Source organism: Drosophila montana, unplaced genomic scaffold (genome assembly GCF_035044405.1).
Source record: "Drosophila montana isolate Dmon_TW-CO22-7 unplaced genomic scaffold, ASM3504440v1 contig_1505_1, whole genome shotgun sequence".
Taxonomy (NCBI): Eukaryota; Metazoa; Arthropoda; class Insecta; order Diptera; family Drosophilidae; genus Drosophila; species Drosophila montana.
The window spans coordinates 355,978-373,863 of NW_026996452.1; the positions used below are offsets into that span (position 1 = coordinate 355,978).

General features: G+C 40.7%; 1 protein-coding gene across 1 annotated transcript; it reads left to right on the forward strand.

Moving 5' to 3' along the window:
• The first annotated feature begins 5,635 nt into the window (after positions 1-5,635).
• Positions 5,636-9,426, forward strand: laf (labial associated factor). The gene is made up of 2 exons (XM_064693818.1): positions 5,636-5,783; positions 5,847-9,426. The coding sequence occupies exon 2, from the start codon at positions 5,850-5,852 to the stop codon at positions 9,282-9,284; it is 3,435 nt and encodes a 1,144-aa protein (XP_064549888.1). The 5' UTR covers positions 5,636-5,783; positions 5,847-5,849; the 3' UTR covers positions 9,285-9,426.
• Positions 9,427-17,886: the final 8,460 nt, after the last annotated feature.

Consider the following 17,886-nt stretch of genomic DNA (forward strand, 5'->3'; position numbering starts at 1 on the left):
GGCCGCTTAATGACTATGGGCCACATGCTTGAGCATTGGCTTTGGAGCTAACACTAATTGCTTGTGTAATTGCTATTTTCTGGAGAACGTTGACAGTTAATGAAATTAAAAACAGTTATGCTAGAAACCCATAGAGATATGACTAATTCCCATTCTGATTTAAATTTATAGACCTATGAAGCGTGCTTTCTTTCTACTTCTATTGCTAATGCAGCTACTCACATGCTTGAGAATCACATAGAAAGGCGACAGCTGCATATGTGCAAGGCACAGAAAGGTCGCAGCTGATTGTGTGTAGCGCATAGAAATGCTCGTTTGGCTCGCACTCAATCATAACAATTATGGCTGACACTTTGACTTCTCTCTAAGGTCTGGACGCGCGCACTGTGAGGCGAATATATATTTAGCAGAAATCAAATAACGATAAAAAATCACACGAATATTAATTCGCAGAAATGCAAAGACCTTCATGAGGAGCCCAGTCGCAGCCAGCTAAACGTTTACCCCGTTTTGCCATTATGAAATTTATAGTTGCGGTCTGCCTAGACCGCAGTTTTCTGGCCCGAAACCCATGCCCAGTGCCCATGCGCTCTGCTCGTACAGCTGACCAACGCTTTGGGTCGTGTGAGAATGCCATAGCTGTAGCTATAGCTGTTGCTGTGCCTGTGGCTGAGGCTGTGCCTGGTGTTGGGCCACATGTGCCCCCAAAAACCAGACACAGCCGCCTGGTCGAGCCCGACCGCCTGGTTGGCCTGGCTCACTTGCCCATTGGCGCAACCCCGGGTTCAACTGTGATGCCGCAGCGCAAAAGCATTTTAGCCCCAAAACGTACCAACTACTGGCCAAATCGCTGGAGTCTAATGCCATTTGCTGCAGCCGTGTGGAACTGCGCTTTGTTTCTGCTCCTCTTTTATTTATTTTTTTTTTTGGTTGGTTTTTATGCGAGCAACTTCCATGGAAGTGGCTTAAGCCAAACGTAGCAAATATTTTTATATACGAGTACGAGTATAGACTCCACACTTATCGCCAAACAAGATCAATATGCACGATATCAATATGCCTCGCTTCGTTTCGCTCTGGCTTTGCCTCTTCCTCTCCTTTGCTTTAGCTTTGCTCTGGTGTTGTTCCTTTTGCCCCGAACATGCACAAGATGAACAGCAGAACAGTTCCAGATACAAGCGGGGGAGCACCATAAAGCAGCATAAAACACAGCTCAGGTATTCAAAATTTGCGAGCATATGGCATATGTGGTGTAGGGAGATGAGGCAAGGGGTATAAGCTACTAGATAACTCGAAAATAACGAAATAGAGATTTTAAAGAAGATCTAAAGGTATCTCTCAACATTTAGGAATGCAGCTTGCACTTGCAAGTTTCTTTCAGCCACAATGCTTAAGAGAAAATGGGTGGGAAATTGGTACTCTATTCTGTCTAATAAAGTTCTTTTCTAAGGAAGTTTATTAATCCACTTTATCGAAGCCTGCTTATATATTTTCTGTTTTCGGTAATTGCTATTTAATTTGAACTGGCAAACTGTCGCTTGCCTGGTCCGACGCTATGCAGCTTCAGTCTGCCAGGTCGAACTCTTTTATAAGTATATGGATATACCCGTATCGTATCTATCGAGCGATGACTAATTGCTGAACAAGCTGCTGCCACAAAAGCGAAACCGAAATGTCTGTCAGCTGTTGAAGATTTGTCGCGCTTGTCAATATGATTAGCCAGTTTCAATTTGACCGTCTATGGCCGAAAAGCAACATTTCGCGGAATTTCAAAAAGCCAGCAGAAAATATGCAATGACTCCTATACAAACATTTTGAATGCCCCCAGGCGATAAGGCAGCTACAGCACAGCGACAGCGACGCAGCGGCGACGTCGACGTCGACAGCGATGACGATGATGATGATGATTGCAGTAGACGATTGTTGTGAATACCCTACCTGAAATTATGAAAAATAGTTTGACTATATTATCGAATTGGCTACCAAGCAGAGACTGAAGAAGTTAGAGCTGAAGCTGGTAAGATATACATTCCTTTTCTAGAGTTAGGATTCTACTGAAGATTTCCTCTCCGATTCCACTTCTCTCGCTGGGAATATTTTGTTTGTGTTATAAAATTGAATACCAGACAAGAGTCAGTAGCTTAGCCTCTGGGGACGTGCAAATATTCTTTGACTTTAAATATATAGAATTCTTGTGAAGGGAAATTCCAATCACCTCTTGTTTAAGGATGGCGCACCAAAAAGAACAGCAACGTCGCGTTTGATAGTGTAAATCCAAGAGAATAATCTCAAGGGAACTCGCCAGCTGATCTCTGGTTTAAGGATGGCGCACAAAGGAGAATAGCAAAACAGCTTTCGAGAGCGTAACTGCAAGAGAATGAAGTCCAGAGAGTGCGCCAGCTGATCTCTTGTTTAAGGATGGCGCACAAAGAAGAATAGCGCAAACTGCTTGAACCGTGTTGGAAGTAATTGCAATTGTTTAGGGTATCCAAGTTTCGGTATATCAAACTTAACCTTTATTTATTTTTATTTTTTTGTGTGGCTTTTTCCAATTGTTGTTGCTCTCCTTGTGGCATTTGCATATTTTGAATGTTCGCGCGCGGCCTGCACGTTTTACAACTGCAACAACAACTGCGAAAATGTTATCGATGATTGCGAGGCAACGTAGCTGGGAGCAGAGCTCAGCTCAGCTCTGGGGCCAGCTCTCGTACTATGTAGCTGTGGGAGGAGAGTCATGATGGTGTGTCTCTGCACTGAGGACCTTTTCATAGTTGTGCTGTTGTAGTTATTGTTGTTGTTGTTGTTGTTGTCAAACAATTGTCACAACGTGTTGGCATTCACACGAACTTTATGTTTTGTCAACACCTCGCAATGTATTTGGGAGGAAAGAGCGCGCGCGCATGTCAAGGGTTAAAGCTTGACTGGGCCAAGTAAATTGCAGTCCATTAGCTAAACTGTTGCTTGACGGAGACGGAGACGTAAGCAGTTTTGGCCTACCGCATTGCAACGCATTAATAACATTTCTGAAGTGCTGTCAAAAATTGCAGCGGCAATTTTCAATCAAAGGACCCATCGCATTCGCATTCCTTTTGTCAGCTCCGAAGTTCATTGTGAAAAACCAACACCCGTTCTGAAGGGTTCCTCAACTCGGCTAATAATAATGAGCGGAACAGCGTTCATTGTAGCTGTCTTGGCGCTCTTTATACTCTCCTTTCCTTTTTGCTTTTTTTTTTTAACTTATCATTATTGTATTTATGGCACAGTTTTGTTTTGGCATAATGCGAGGCAGAAAAAAACACTTGTGCTGTAGCTGACAAGCGGAATATCTTTTTTCTCGCGTTCGAATGCTGCAGCTCCTTGGCGATCGTTCGCTGAATAGATCACTCAGTCGCAATGAATTATTGATGGACTGACAGCGAAAAAATACAGCAACAAGCCAGAGAGAGACAGAGAGAGAGAGAGGGAGAGAAATCTCTCTGTAACCTGTAGCTTTGACTTTAATGTGGCAGCCGAACCGATCGATATGTCCAATCTTCAATCTGCGATCGTCTTTGTGACTTTGTCAACATTGCGTCTTGCTTCTCGTGCCTGCCCCAGGCATTGTGATATATTGTTTCGGTAGCATTTTGTTAAACGTGATCAATTTTTAATTACCCGTCAGCCCGTCGACGATCGTCGATCGTTGATCGCTGTTCGTCTCTGGTCCTTCCTTCAATCGCACCGCACAAATGTAACCTGCACGTTTTGTCGCATGTCAGTCGAACGATTTATGCTACCCAGGCTACCCAATCGAGCCGACTGAGCGACTGAGCGACTTTAATAAATGTGTCTTGCGCCGCTTTTGGAGTGCGTCTCCGTCTCGGTTGCAACTACGTTTTTAGTAGCTGCTGAGGTTGGGGTCTGATTGGGGCTACTTTGCGGCCAGGTTGCCTGGCGCTGGACCGCGTGTGTGCGTAAAATTTTTAATTAGCTTTGTCTAATTAACACTTGCAACAGAGAATTGAGCGGCTCGAAGCGTGCCAACCGAAGGCGTGAAGATCAAAAGGTATACGGAGCGATAGGAATACCAGTTAAGTTAGTTGGAAGCAAAAGAAAGAATTTCCACTCAAAAGAAGTCAATTAGCTGAAGCTATTTCAGAAATAAAAACTAGTCATAAAGATTGTAAAGCTTGTTTTGAGTTTAGAATTCTGGAAATATACCAAGTGATCAAGTTTGTTGGGGAGATTATTTTCTGTATCGAGATCCAGGAGCTTACAGGAAAGAGGGTTAACCTTTTTAATTTTATTACAATAAGTTGCCTGGCATAGGTTGATATAAGGAATTCATTGCCCAAGAATTGAGATCTTACACAATTAAGTTATCCGGTGGTTGAAAAGAGTTGAAATAATTGACACTTACCATTTTACCAAAGCCAACTGCTCTTACGGAATGAATATAATCCTAAGCTCTTTATTTTCACTTGCTTTCCGGAACTTCCTTGCAGCTACTCACTAAAACCCACTGCAAAAGGCACTTGTGCCACCTTCTTCCAGCACTTCTACCAGCTGCATCTACAGGTCCACGAACAACATAATTTCCACAAAATGGGCAGACAAACAAAACCAACGCCCATTTTGAGGCAAGCTACGGTTCGTCTGTTGGCCTGGCCCAGGCACATTGTGCCCTCGGGTGCCCTACGGTAGGCAGCTAAATTAAAGTGAACGCCCACAGCACGTGCCACAGACTTGGAGCAACATAAGGAGCCAAGTCGAAAGTGGCCAGCAGCTAGCAGCCAGCAGACCGGCAGCCAGCATCAGGCAGCCAAGCTGGCTGGTGCGGTCCAAACTTTTGTCTGGGATCCACTCGAAAAATGTTGCCACTTGAGTTTTGTAGTTGGCCGCAACACGGCAGCTCCTCTCGGGGCTACTCCTCTTCTTTATTTATTTTTGGTGCACGCGCAGCAACAAATTAAAAAGTAATTCACAAGCGCTGCATAATTAGCTGCTAAGTGACACTAATGGTGCTGGTAACGGATCGGTCTTTAGTTTCCAGCAGCACCTCCTCAGAATGAAGCCCCTTCCCCCTCCCCTTCACCTTCTCGCATGCTACTTGCTGCACTTTCGGGCGCGTTGTGTGGGCAAGTTAAGTTTTTGGGCTGATGCCACTTTACATTTCGTTTGCCCTTTGTTAGGGTATCTTCGATTTTTCATCGGTTTGGTACCGATATTTTTTAATGCTACTTTTTATTTCATTTTATACCCCAAGAAATTATTCTTTCTAGCTTCAATCTCTGTACTTCGAGCTCAGGGAGCCGTCGGAGTGAGACCTTCCATCCCTTCATTATCCTACCCACCCTAGAGCATTCAGATTTCGCCTAGTCAAACATCGTTTTTCCCAACATATTTTCCAAGTTTTTCGGTATTTTTGTTGTTGAATTTTCCTGTTGCTGCAGCTAATTGATTTGCGTTTGCTGTGATGTGCTTTGTGGCCTAGCACATGGCTCCTCGCTCGGGGCTGGCTCCCTTTTGGCTGCCAAGTTGTTGCAGTTGTTGTGTGTGGCATCGCCCTAGAACCAAATTGATGGTTGTGCTGAAAGCAAAGGTCATTACTGTGATGAAATTTATGTGTGAGTGTGCGGAGTAAGTTGTGTGATAACTCAGCTTCGGTGTAATTTGTGTCAAATAACATATAAAACACACACACAGCACACAGAACCTAACTGAAAGCCTGTTAGTTACCAGGCTCGCTTAGCTACTCGAAGAAGTTGCGGAAAAATAAAGCACAACGAATACTTAGAGCATAGGTAAGGTTGAGAAAAGCCTCAGCTGTTGCTCTGACTTATGATCCTCCTTCTGATAAACTGCAGCCCATGTCTCAAAATGCTTCCAATCTGGGTCAGCAGCGGCGTCCCGAAAATAGAATCACTTCTGTGCCTGTTGAAGCTTCTGAAGTACAGGATGTGAGCTTCAATTCGAGCAGTGAGTATGCCGAATGGGATCGAGGGTCCTACGAGCGTAAAAAGGAAACACGCCCACGGCCTGATCAAAAACCCAAACAAAAAGCCAAGTTTGCTGCTTACTGTTGCCTTTCGGATGATAGCGATCCAAGCTTATATAAGAAATGCCAGAAGCGGGCAGAACGTTATGTTAAACAGTTTATAGCAGAACAAGATGCCGCTGCCAATTATGATTTCCCGAACGATATACCTATAAGGAATTTCATACGCAAAGTTGAGCCCGAAACCTTTACCGATAGCGAAACAACTTCACGTCGTGGCAAAACTGAACTCGCAAAATCTCAAGACCTAACTGAGAATAAAACTGAAGGACAAGAAAAACATTCCGCAAGGGAAGGCTTAATGTCTAATCAAGCTACCCCGCGGGAACAATCTGACACGGATATAAGTCAACTATCGCACTCGTCGAGTGAAGAGTCGAAAACTTTTAGTCAAATCTATAGCGAAATCTACGAGGAGTCACGAGCGCGACAGGAGAAAGCTGAGCAGATCTACAGAGTATATACCAACAAAGAATCTAAGCGGAAGGAAGAGAAAAGAGAACACTACATTAGATCCAAATCCAGACAACGTACAGCGCGTTGGGTAGAGCACTTGGATCAGCCCGATATTCCCAATGAGTACTCAACGGAGGGATCGAACGAAAGCGACAAGGATTCGGAATATTTTCAATCATCAGTGAATGATAATTATTTTACCGAGGAGGATTACCAATATTTAATTCAAGAACAATTGGATGTAATAGCTCGTTATCAGCTAGAATCACGCAGTGGCTATAGAAACTATATTGAAGAGTACATGAGTGAGCTGGCACAGGCTTTTGAAGAAGATCAGGCTGCTAGTGGGAGCCAACACAGGGACGCAAAGGACTCTTTGAGTGAGCAAGGAGATGGCCAATCCGAAAACAGGAAAACTCATGAAAGTGAAGTGCGCAGCAGCAAAGCTTGTTCTCTTAAATTTACACAAAAGAGTTCAAAGTCAAATGATAACGACACCAGAAAAACAGAGGTGCTGCAATTTGAACATTGTGATATATATCATGTTAAGCCAACCGGCAACAGAATTTGTTCTTCGAAAAAATTAAAGAAAACTCCAGTTGAAGTTTTTTTCACTGGTCGTGACGAAAGATGTCATCAAGATAAGTCCGATTTTGAGTACAAAGAAAGCGAGGACTTAAAGCAAGCATGTGATAATAGTGAGCAAAGTGCAGCAAATAATTCAAGGAAGTTACTAAAACCTACTGAAGAGCGGAAGTCCCAGGGAAGTCCAGCTAAAGGGAAAGATGATCATAGCAAAGAATTGAAAGAGAATGCTTCCATTTGTTCGCTCAAGCGCGTTGAAAAGCGCTGTTCTCGGGAATGTGAACAAAATGAAGCAAATAGTTCAAGGAGTTCCTTAAAACCTACTGAAGAGCGGAAACGTCGGCGAAGTATAGATAAACGAAAAGCTGATCATAGCAAGGACTCAAAAGAGAATGCTTCTATAGATTCTTCCAGGCGGGGGGATGAGGGCAGTTCTCGTAAAAGTGTTAGCAGTAAACAAATTAAAGACGATACAGGAAAAGCTTATCATGGTAAGGAACTAAAAGCAAATGTTTCTTTTGATGCTTCCATGCGGGTTGATGAGCGCAGTTCTCAGGAAAGTGTTAATAGAGAACCAATTGAAGCAAATAGTTCAAGGAGCTCCTTAAAACCTACTGAAGAGCGGAAACCTCGGCGAAGTTCAGCTAAACGAAAAGCTGATCATAACAAGGACTCAAAAGAGAATGCTTCTATAGATTCTTCCAGACGGGTTGATGAGGGCAGTTCTCGGAAAAGTGTTAGCAGTAAACAAATTAAAGCAGATAGTCCAAGGAGTTCTCTAAAACCTACTGAAGTGCGGAAATCCCGGCGAAGTATAGATAAACGAAAAGCTGATGATAGCATGGAATTCAGAGATAATACTTCCACAGGTTCTTTCACGAGCTTTATTCAAACTTCTAAAAGTGAATCAAATTGCGCTCAAAGTTCAGCAGGTCGCATTGAAGAGCGCAAGTCGCAGATATTTAAAAAGAGATGTATGCCTTGTGAGCAAAGCGATACCGACTGCTCGAAGCCGATTGAAGAGCCCAAGTCGCGGCGTACTGCATATAAGCTCAAACAATCAGAGAGGAACTCCAATAACAATCACAAGGAGCTTCAATCCCCAACGAATTCAACTTGGCCCGACGAGAGATGCACCAAGAATTTTGAAATATCCCCTCTTGAGGCGATTGATAGCTCTCTGCTGTATGCAGATGAGGTAATTAGCGTCGACGATTACTATTTAAGCAGCAAAGGTGCAACTACAGACAGTTCCCTAATTAGCACAACACGATCTATGCAGAGTGCGCCCAAGACATATCAGGATCGTGCGAGTAGTCCCATACAGATCATCTACAGCGAGCCAAGCGACAGCTTCGAAATGGAGATAGACATGACGCCCACAATTCAGGAAATGGAAGACGATATTGTTGACAATAATGATATGGCTGATGTGGGGGAGTGCTATGTGGAAATGCCAGAGAGTGACAGATCCACGAAAAGTAAGTTGTCCAAGGAATGCTCCCAGACAAGCATAGCCAGCGAGGAGAAAGGAGTTCAATATCCCAGCAGCGATGAGCTGGGCGAGTCGTCAAAGAAAAAGAAGCGAGCACTCAAAATATACGACCTGGATGAGGCCCTGCTAGAAGTGCCCAAGGATTTCAAGGGCAAAGCGATTGTGTTTGACAACGAGGATGAATTGCTGGACATAAGTCTAAGCGACGACGATCACCAGCTGCAAGCCAAGCTGCAGGCAGCTGCCTGGGGTGATGCAAAAAAGGAAGGCAGCTCCAACAATATCAGCTGCCATTCGCTGCCAAGTGGGGATAGTCGGACAAGCAGCAGCAGCAGCAGCACCGCCAACAGCAGCGCTTTCAGCATTTGCAGTTATCAGCCCAGCGAGCGTTTCTATCGACGCACCCAGCCGGAGGATGAAGACGACCTAAGGCTACCTGAAGAGGAAAAGGACACTCAGCCGATTACCTATGAGAAACATGTGGCCCGACTCGCCGAGCGTGCGTTGCGAGCTTGTACTGACTACTACCAAAGGGGCGTCCAGCTGAAACCGGAGCTGGAACAAGATATTGCAGCAAAGGTGCAAATGCTATACAATTCGGAAACGCAGTTCAATACGCCGAAGCGCCTTATAAAACGGGAGGAGATCCTGAAACAGTTCAATCTGCGACTGCAACAACAGCTAAACCTTATCGCGCCCAGCTTTCAGTAAAACAAACACACACACACACACATACACAAGGGATACAGCACAACATCTTCCATATATCCCATATATTTTCTATATGAACATAAAGTTCAGCTTATAAAAATCAAGGCATAATTTGTTTTATTGCACACGAACTGAAAAACAATGCAATGCATTTTGATATTTATGTTCTGTGGGCTGTTGCACCTTTACGAAAACTCGCCGCAAAATACTTGAAACTTTCAGCAGGCAGAGGCAGTCGCAGCCGCCTTCAAGTCTGGCCCTGCATAGCGCATAAATCAGTTTTAGTGCAGGCCAAGGGTCTTGCTGAAGGCTCAAGTGTTCGACAGAGATGGAGAGAGGACAAGTAAAAGTGATACAGTTGAGAGTGCCCAGCTAAGAGATACCCTAAACACAGTACCCGATGAGCTATTTGGAACTATGTAGAGTATATGTATGTCATACCTGGCAATTTCTGATATATGCTCAAGAATCGATATTTATCGATTTTAAGCCAACGACAGAAGTTATCGATGTTACCTTATGAAACCCTACATATCGAGTCTCTAGGATATTTTAAAAATGCCAAGGCTGAAAATCGATATTTATCGACTTTGAGTAAATGAGGAAGGTTTCTAACGATAGCTAGGTAATATGCCCCGTCCATTACAGGGTATCCAAAGAGGCAAAGAGAGGTAGTGGCAGCTCTTCTAGCATAATTAGACATGCAGCCCTGCCCCTGGCTACTGTTAGTCTCGAGTTGCGATCGTTGCTGCTGCCCCATGTTGCACATTCATTTTCTTCACACATACTAAATATGCAGCGCTGTTGTTTACAACATCAGCCCTGACAGCCAGCATAGACATTATGTTTGAGCTCTGGGGGTGTTGCACTTGTTGCAACTGTTGCAGCAGCATTGCCCCCACCTATCGAGCCTCTTTAATTGCTAACTAAACAGAAATTTCTACACTGCATTGGGCCAAAAGTGAGCAAATATTGTTTTAAGGCACATCAACATATTTTACCTGCTTAATGAAGACATTCAGACATTGACTTGGTTCTTGATTTTGATTGTATTCCTTGCCTAGATTTTATAACGATGTGCCACTCGATATGTTTATAATTTACGATAGACTGAGAGAGAGAGCGAGAGAGTGTGTTTTCTTAGGAACATTTTTGATAGTTTTACAGGTTATGTTGCAATGTCTAAATTTGGGCAATCTATAATTTGGTTTCTTAGTATTTGGAGTAAGTGGATTTCTCTGTGGAATAGTTGAAACAAAAGATAATACTGATAATATATAGATGCACTTACTGTCGAAACTTGGAATTTTTGATAAAAGTGAACATGTTGACAATTCCACAAGAGTGGAAAATGGATGGAACCTCAAGCTTAAGCCTTTCATATAACATTAATCAATACATTGCTCTGCCTAGAAAGTTATTAGAGTACAAAGTGCAATTCACGAATGTGAGGGAATGTTAAATGTTTATCAACGTACACAGGTGAAAATTGGGTGGAAAACGATATGTTCACAATTTTAATAAGAAAACACGACTCAAGCAATAAGCAAGTAAATTTCAGCTAGTATTTTATAAAGAACAGCCCAATATTCCTATTGGCAGACTCAGCTTCAAGCACTTTTCCCACCAAAAGATATCACACCTTACATTTTACACTATTTCTGTGTCATGACAACTTTTGATATGCTTTAATCAGCTAACCTGTCTTGATCTACGATCTGGCTAGCCTATTCTCTTGACTGCATGCGGAATCTCTTTCCAAACCCACACGCACATCGATGCAGCCCATATCAGTGAGGAGCATAATTTAGACAATTCCCTTCATTTATTATGAAAAATGCACTCAATTTATATGACTTGATTATAAAGGTCTTTGGCAAAAGCAGTGCTATGTTTGCTTAGGCATTGACATTCGTTCGACTCAGCATAGAATTCCCAGTGCTTGGGCACAGCCACAAATGGTCAAGAGAAACAGCAACAACAACAACAACAACAACAACAATTGCTGGAGGCGCACCCCACGCCAATTTATTAAAGCCAACACCAAGTTCGAGTCCGAGTTGCGAGCTGCGAGTTGCGAGGCTGAGGCACAGGTTCTCCACTTGGGGCTAATATGAAAAATGGCACGAAATGGCCAAGTCGCATATGCAGAATGCATAATTCATTTAACATTTTGTAAATCATTTGTTTGAATAGCACGATGACGATGATGTAGTCTGTGCAGGGACTAGGGCAGCCTCTTACAGTGTACGCCAAACAACCTGCAAAAGCAACTACACTCAGCGAAAAATGTCCAAATAATATCTTTAGTTTTTCTTTTAGAAAGCTATTTAATATTCTAAAAAGAAGATCTTTAAATTGTAGTTTCTCGAATTGAACCAATGCCTCGGTTCATAAAGCTGGTTATCTGCAAGCAACAATAAATCTAGATGTTGATTCACAATTGGGTTAATCACATTCTTTTTACCCATTTTAAATTTTATTTGGGTTTGGCTGCTTTTTGGCCAACTACCTTGCTGAAAGGTTTGGTTTAATGTAAGGATAAAGAAATTATGGGTTTAAACCGGCTAAGTTAAAACCACATTTAGTTTGAACCAAACCAGCTTTGAAATAAACTATGGTTCGGATTTCGGCTCAGCTGTTTTTTGGGGCAATCGGTTTGATTTGAGGTTCGATTCACGGCTAAATGTAAAATGAAATTGAAACTGCATGAAGTTCGAACTTGCTCGGTTCAAACCCGGTTTGCAGCCTTGATAGAAGCTCGTTTTGCTGCCTTTAACTTGATTTTCGCCCATTTTTTTGCGCTGAGTGTACCAAAAAGCACTCGGACCAGTTAAACTATTCGTCTGCACTGACAAATCGGCCGCGGAGTCGTTTGCCTGGTTCGGTCCCTGCTCGGACGCCAGTTCCTTAACACAATGGTGCTGCATGACGCTGCGCAAATATAATTTCGCAACTGTCTGCACATGGGCCAAAACGAAACGAGACACACGATGCCAGGCGCAGGCAAAGGCCCAGTCCCTGAGACAGTCGCAGTCTCCAGATCCCAAAGCCCGAGTCCAGTCTCCGCTTCAGTCATAAGTCACACGCGGCACTGCAACGACTTTTTGGGCTTGGTATATAGACCTGCCTCCTCCTCTGCTGCTGCTGCTGCTTCTTCTTATTCTTCTTTATTATTTTTATTATTATTTGTACATTTTGCGTTTTTGATTCCTGTGAAATTTGCATGCGCTCTCGTTCCCTGCAACCAGCTAATTTAGTTTTGTGGTCTCTTATTGAAAAATTACAAAGTTTTTTTCGTTTTTATTATTTTCTTTATTTTTCTGATGTGCCAGCTGTTGGCATTTCTTGGGAACTTGGGAAACTCTGTAATTTTAATGATCTGTGCCGCCGACATCGTAACTCAATATATATCGGCACAGAAACACAGATCGTTCCAGACAGCTTGGAAGCAGCCAACAGCCGCGTCTTTGCATCAACAATTTATCATTTATTTTCCTTTTATTTTTTTGTATGTTGCACTTTGAAAACTAATTAAGTTTCTGCTGTGTGTGTGGCCGGGGCGGAGGTGTTTGTGTGCCTGTGTCTGACTGTTGTAATTTGGCTTTGGCGTTAAATTTTGTATCAAAAAACTATTAGCCAAGTGTAAAATCCATCATTAAGTATTGTGAATCGTGGTGCCAATGCGTCTGCCTCGACTCGATCGAGCCTCGCGATTGTCCGTTAATTGTGGGGAGCGATCCATTGTTGCCAACGTTTTACAAATGGGAAAAACTTAAGTTGCGTGGCTTTTTAATTTACTTCGAGTCTTTTGTTTGCCCCCCGCGAGACCAAGGATAACTTTGTTGGCGGCCCTACAGATCTTGACCACAGAACAAATCAGCCAAGACACAACAATATGGCGTTGTAAACCCTTCTTCATTTAATTTTAAAGCCAAGCTTCTGGTAATCACAAAAAATTACAAATTTTCGTAATAATTTAAAACAAAGAACAAAATTTGTTTTCTATAATTTAATATAATTATTAAATTTTTTTAATCAGACGAGTTTGATATCTACGAAAAGCGTTTTCTTTGGCCTATTAAACTAAAAATCTTTTTTTAAAATACAATTTTATATTATCTTTAAAATCTTACCATGTTCAAGGACTTAGAAACTTAAGAGAAAGATTTACTTTACAAATTTCATTTATTTTTATTCTTTCTGATATTATCAAGCAAAGAGAGTTAGAAATAAAAAAGGGCATCTTTGTTGTATTTGAGAACTTAGAATCCTTTTTCTAGAAATTTAAAAATTTTAATGTTTTCAATTTATATAATGTTTTCAAGTTAGAGAGTTTGGAACCTAATATAAGCATTTTCATTGGACTTGAGAATCTCTCTTCTAGGAATTGAAAATACTTATTATAATCTCACCAAGTTCAGGGAAATAGAAATCTAAGAAACTCCTTTCCTATGCTGGGCAAATAGCAAATACAGATTCCGAAACTCCTTTTTCTTAATTTATTTATATAATCGTATAGATTGTAGATACAAAACTTAAGTAGAGTTAAAATTATGAATAAAATGGTATTAATCGCAAATATCAGTTCGGGTTTTTTCCAGGAAGAGCAAAATTTATTTACAATATTTAAATTTATGAGCTCGCTGACAAACTGACTTTTATGCGGTTCCCAACTAAACGAACAATTTACAAATTTTGCAAAAGGTAAATTAAAACTGCCAACCGCACAAATTAGTTGACCACAAAAGCCAAACAACTATAACTATAGATAACTATAACTAGTCTAAATTAATTTATGTTATTTAAACGACGCTTTTTGGACACAAACCGAAAATAGACAGCACAACAACAGCAGACGCGGCAATAGTAGCGAAGAGTGCTCAACTGAACATACCCTGTATTCATGCAAACAGATATCTGCTCTGAGCTTTACTTATTGAAAAATTCATTGCTGAATAACTATTGTGTTTACAGACCGAACCTCGTCCTAATTGCAGGGCTTAAGGCTGGCGTTCGAAAAATGTGAGAAGTAAGAAAGGGTATTTAACGTAGTCAAATATATCTAATCCTGATCTCTATCTATCTCTCTATCCATCTCTAGCTCTTATAATATCAGTTATATGCTAAAATAAAACCTAGACTTTACATCGATTATTATAAGTTTTGAGAAATTGGAAGAGTAATCGATAAAAGATAAGATTGCTCTGCGCATAAAACCAATGTAAAAATTGAAATCATTTTATGGCTACGCCTTCTCCTGCCTGTTACACACATTGGTACAACAGCAGCATACCCTTTTTAGTTATTTTCAATGGGTACAGGGTATTTCAACACAACAAAGCGTGCAAAATGTTTGCCTGTCCTCAGCTGGCAGCGCCGCTGTCGCTGTCACAGTCGCTGCCTACTGCCAGTTGATTTGGTCTATTCCGCGCGCTACCCCCCTCCTCCCCCATCCGTATGTTACCTGTTCTATGGTTGGGGGTACCCACTTCTATGAGCACTCGACGCCGGTTTCCGACGTCAATTTATAAACGCGTTCAGTTTAAATTGCAACAAATAGTCGCTCATTGAAACTTAAATTGTGCCGACACAAAGTGAACGGTTAACTCCGTGTGAGAGAGAGAGAAAGAACAAAGGAGAGGGAGAGAGACAGAGAAAGAGAGAGACGAGAGAGAGTGAGTGCATGACAGAGCAAGCCGGCATGCCCATATAGCCCAGATACAATGGGTGTAGAGCTTTGTGTCAACAAGTTTTTTGTCTGTGGCGCTTTTTGGCCATTTTTGTTGGCGGTTTTTTTTTTTCTTCTTTCAGCCGGCGCAAATGTTTGTCAGTTGTTGACGTTGTTTGTTGTTGTTTGTTGTTGTTGGGTTTTGTGTGGTCGCAGCTTGATTTGTTTAAAGGTTTCTGCCGTCCACTTTGGCATGGGAAAAAAGTTTTGTGCAGCTGGTAAACAACACGAAGCTTTTAGGCTAGGCTATATAGATTGAAATAGATTTGACTTTTAAAGTGATAGTTGAGCAGTTTTCAGCTAGCTACTGTTGTTGGGCGACAAACAGTTCCACCATGAACAAATTTATCAAAAAAAACTCCTGTCTTTTCTTTTTGATTAAACTAGAGGATATTTTCTGGTGTTGTCTGTAGTCTATTACATCTAATATGACTTTGTTTTTAAACCAAAATTAAATAAATAAATATTAAAATTGTTTAATGCTTCCAGGTTTGATCTTGGAGTCGCCCGTCGTCTATTACAACCAGAAAGTTTTTGTTTTTAATGCTTTTGTCTAAAGCACAATAATCGAAAATGAAAATTCATCAATGCTGCTGGGTTTGAGCCAGCAAATTGTTGGTTCGAGGCTCACATTTTTTAGCTAGCGGACTGCGTTGTTTGCAATGTCAGTCCGAACAAACTCTTTTATAAATACAGCAAGTATAGATGTCTCAAATAACTAACAATTTCATGTTTTAATCAGAAATCTCTTCTTCCGCAAATTTGTGAGCTGCCATAAATAAATTGCAATTAACTTATTTTAATAGCTTTAATTTTGTAGGCATTTGCCAGGCGCCTTTTGCGCTTTTCACTGGCTAACTAACCCAACTAAACAACCCATTCGAATCCAACCAAACCTGTTCCCATTTTCTAATTTCAACATGTTTGGGAAGTTTCGGGCCGAAAAAAGAAAAAAAGAAAAGAAATAATAAAAATACGAAATTTAATTGCTTGGCACAAACAATTTTCTGCCTGTTTTTCTTTAATTTCAATAGCAAACTCACACTTGCAGCAGCAGCTCCTCCTGGGGGGTTCGTCCAGAGAGCGAGAGCCCGGAGGCACAGTCGTAGCGAATTCTCATAGACAGGCCGTCGCAACGGCAGCAGCAATATAATTTCTTTAGATTAATCCAATCGATTTCTATTCAATAAATCAAAATATGAATTCGTTATGCTCAAACAGCGCAGCTAACAGCTTGACTAGCCACAGAGACAGAGAGAGAGAGAGAGAGAGATGGAGCAGCTACCTCTCCTATGGCTATACGAGCTATTTGCTGCCCCTACCTCGCGGTATATGTGAGTGTGAGTGTGCGTGTGTGTCAGTTTGAGGCACGTAACAAATTGTTGGGTTAATTAAAAAAACATAAATCGTTTGATTTTTGTTACACGCTGGAGTGCTAACAACCGTGGCCGGGTTTGACGGGCCTTTCATCACTTGAAATCTTTTTTTGCCAAAAAAAAAAAACACAAAATTTCACCTTTATAACGTTTAGGGGTCACAGTTTAGATTACACTGAGCAAAATGTTTGAAATACGGGTATCTATAGATATGAATAACACATAAATTAAAATAATACTTCGCTAGTGATAGAAAAATACACTTATTTATCGTCCCAAGAAGACTTTTACTTCAAAATGAACTATTTTTAAGCTGTTTCTCTCGGTATAATAGCCAGCTATGTTATGCTTATGTTAATTAACAGAACTCGGTTCTAACTTAAGATGATCCTCTTATAGTTTTTAATTTTTTTTTTAATATATTAATAGATTTATCAATATTATTATCAAATTGCTTCTCCCAGTGTACTTTCCTGTTATGCTAAACCAATGTTAATTAGTTTATAAACCTATTTTCAATAGGATATTAATATATTCGTTCATATTTTATGCTTTAAAATTTTATGCCTCTCCCAGTGTTACAGCCTGCTATGTTATACTCATGTTAATTAACAGAACTTGCTAACAACTGAAGATAATCCTCTTTTAGTTTATTAACTTATTTTGCATAAGAAATTGATACATTCATTAATATTTGATGCTCAAACTATTTCTTCCAGTGTAATAGCCTCTCATGTCGTGCTAATGTTAGTAAACAGAACTCAGTAAAAGCTGAAGATAATCCTCTAATAGTTAATGTTTATATTCAAAATTATTTCTCACAGTGTAACAGTCTGTTATGTTATGCTTATGCTAATTAACAGCGCTTGCTAATAGCCGCTGTAATGTTGGCCATTCAAATTTTTGATGGCTCTGCCCAGCGAAATCGGATACGCATAAATATTTTCGGCACCGCCAAAAACCGCATCAAAATAAATTAACAAATAAAATCTGTATAAAATGTATGTATAAATATTCATGATGGAATTCCGTCAAATGTTAATAGATTCGATTAATGAACAGATCAAAACTGAATTGTTATTTGAATTTTAAAATGTAAATTTCATTTGCATTTATTGAGTGCATCCTTAATTCATCAAATGGAACTGCCAATGAGTACAGATTGTAGGCGTGCAGAATCAATTGAGAGAGGTTTAGAATTAGTTCCAAGGTCACCATGTGCTAAAGGTCCCTAGGTAAACCCACCATATAAGGCCCCAGCGTTTTGTAGCTGCCCTCAATACGAAATTAAATCAAATGTGTTGTTTTTTTATAGAGTTTCTTTATATTTATTTTTCGTGTTGATGTTTTTTTTTTTGTTTGTTTTATATTTTTACTTTGTGTACTCTTAAGCTTGGAAAATCTAAGGCCAAAATATGCACGTACGTATATGTGTAGCTTTTCGATTAAGTTTTTTTTTACAGTGTATTTGCAATTTTTTCAGTTTTTTTTTAAT

Coding starts and splice junctions, on each gene's coding strand:
- laf (XM_064693818.1), top strand. CDS start 5,850: ATGTCTCAAAATGCTTCCAATCTGGGTCAGCAGCGGCGTCCCGAAAAT.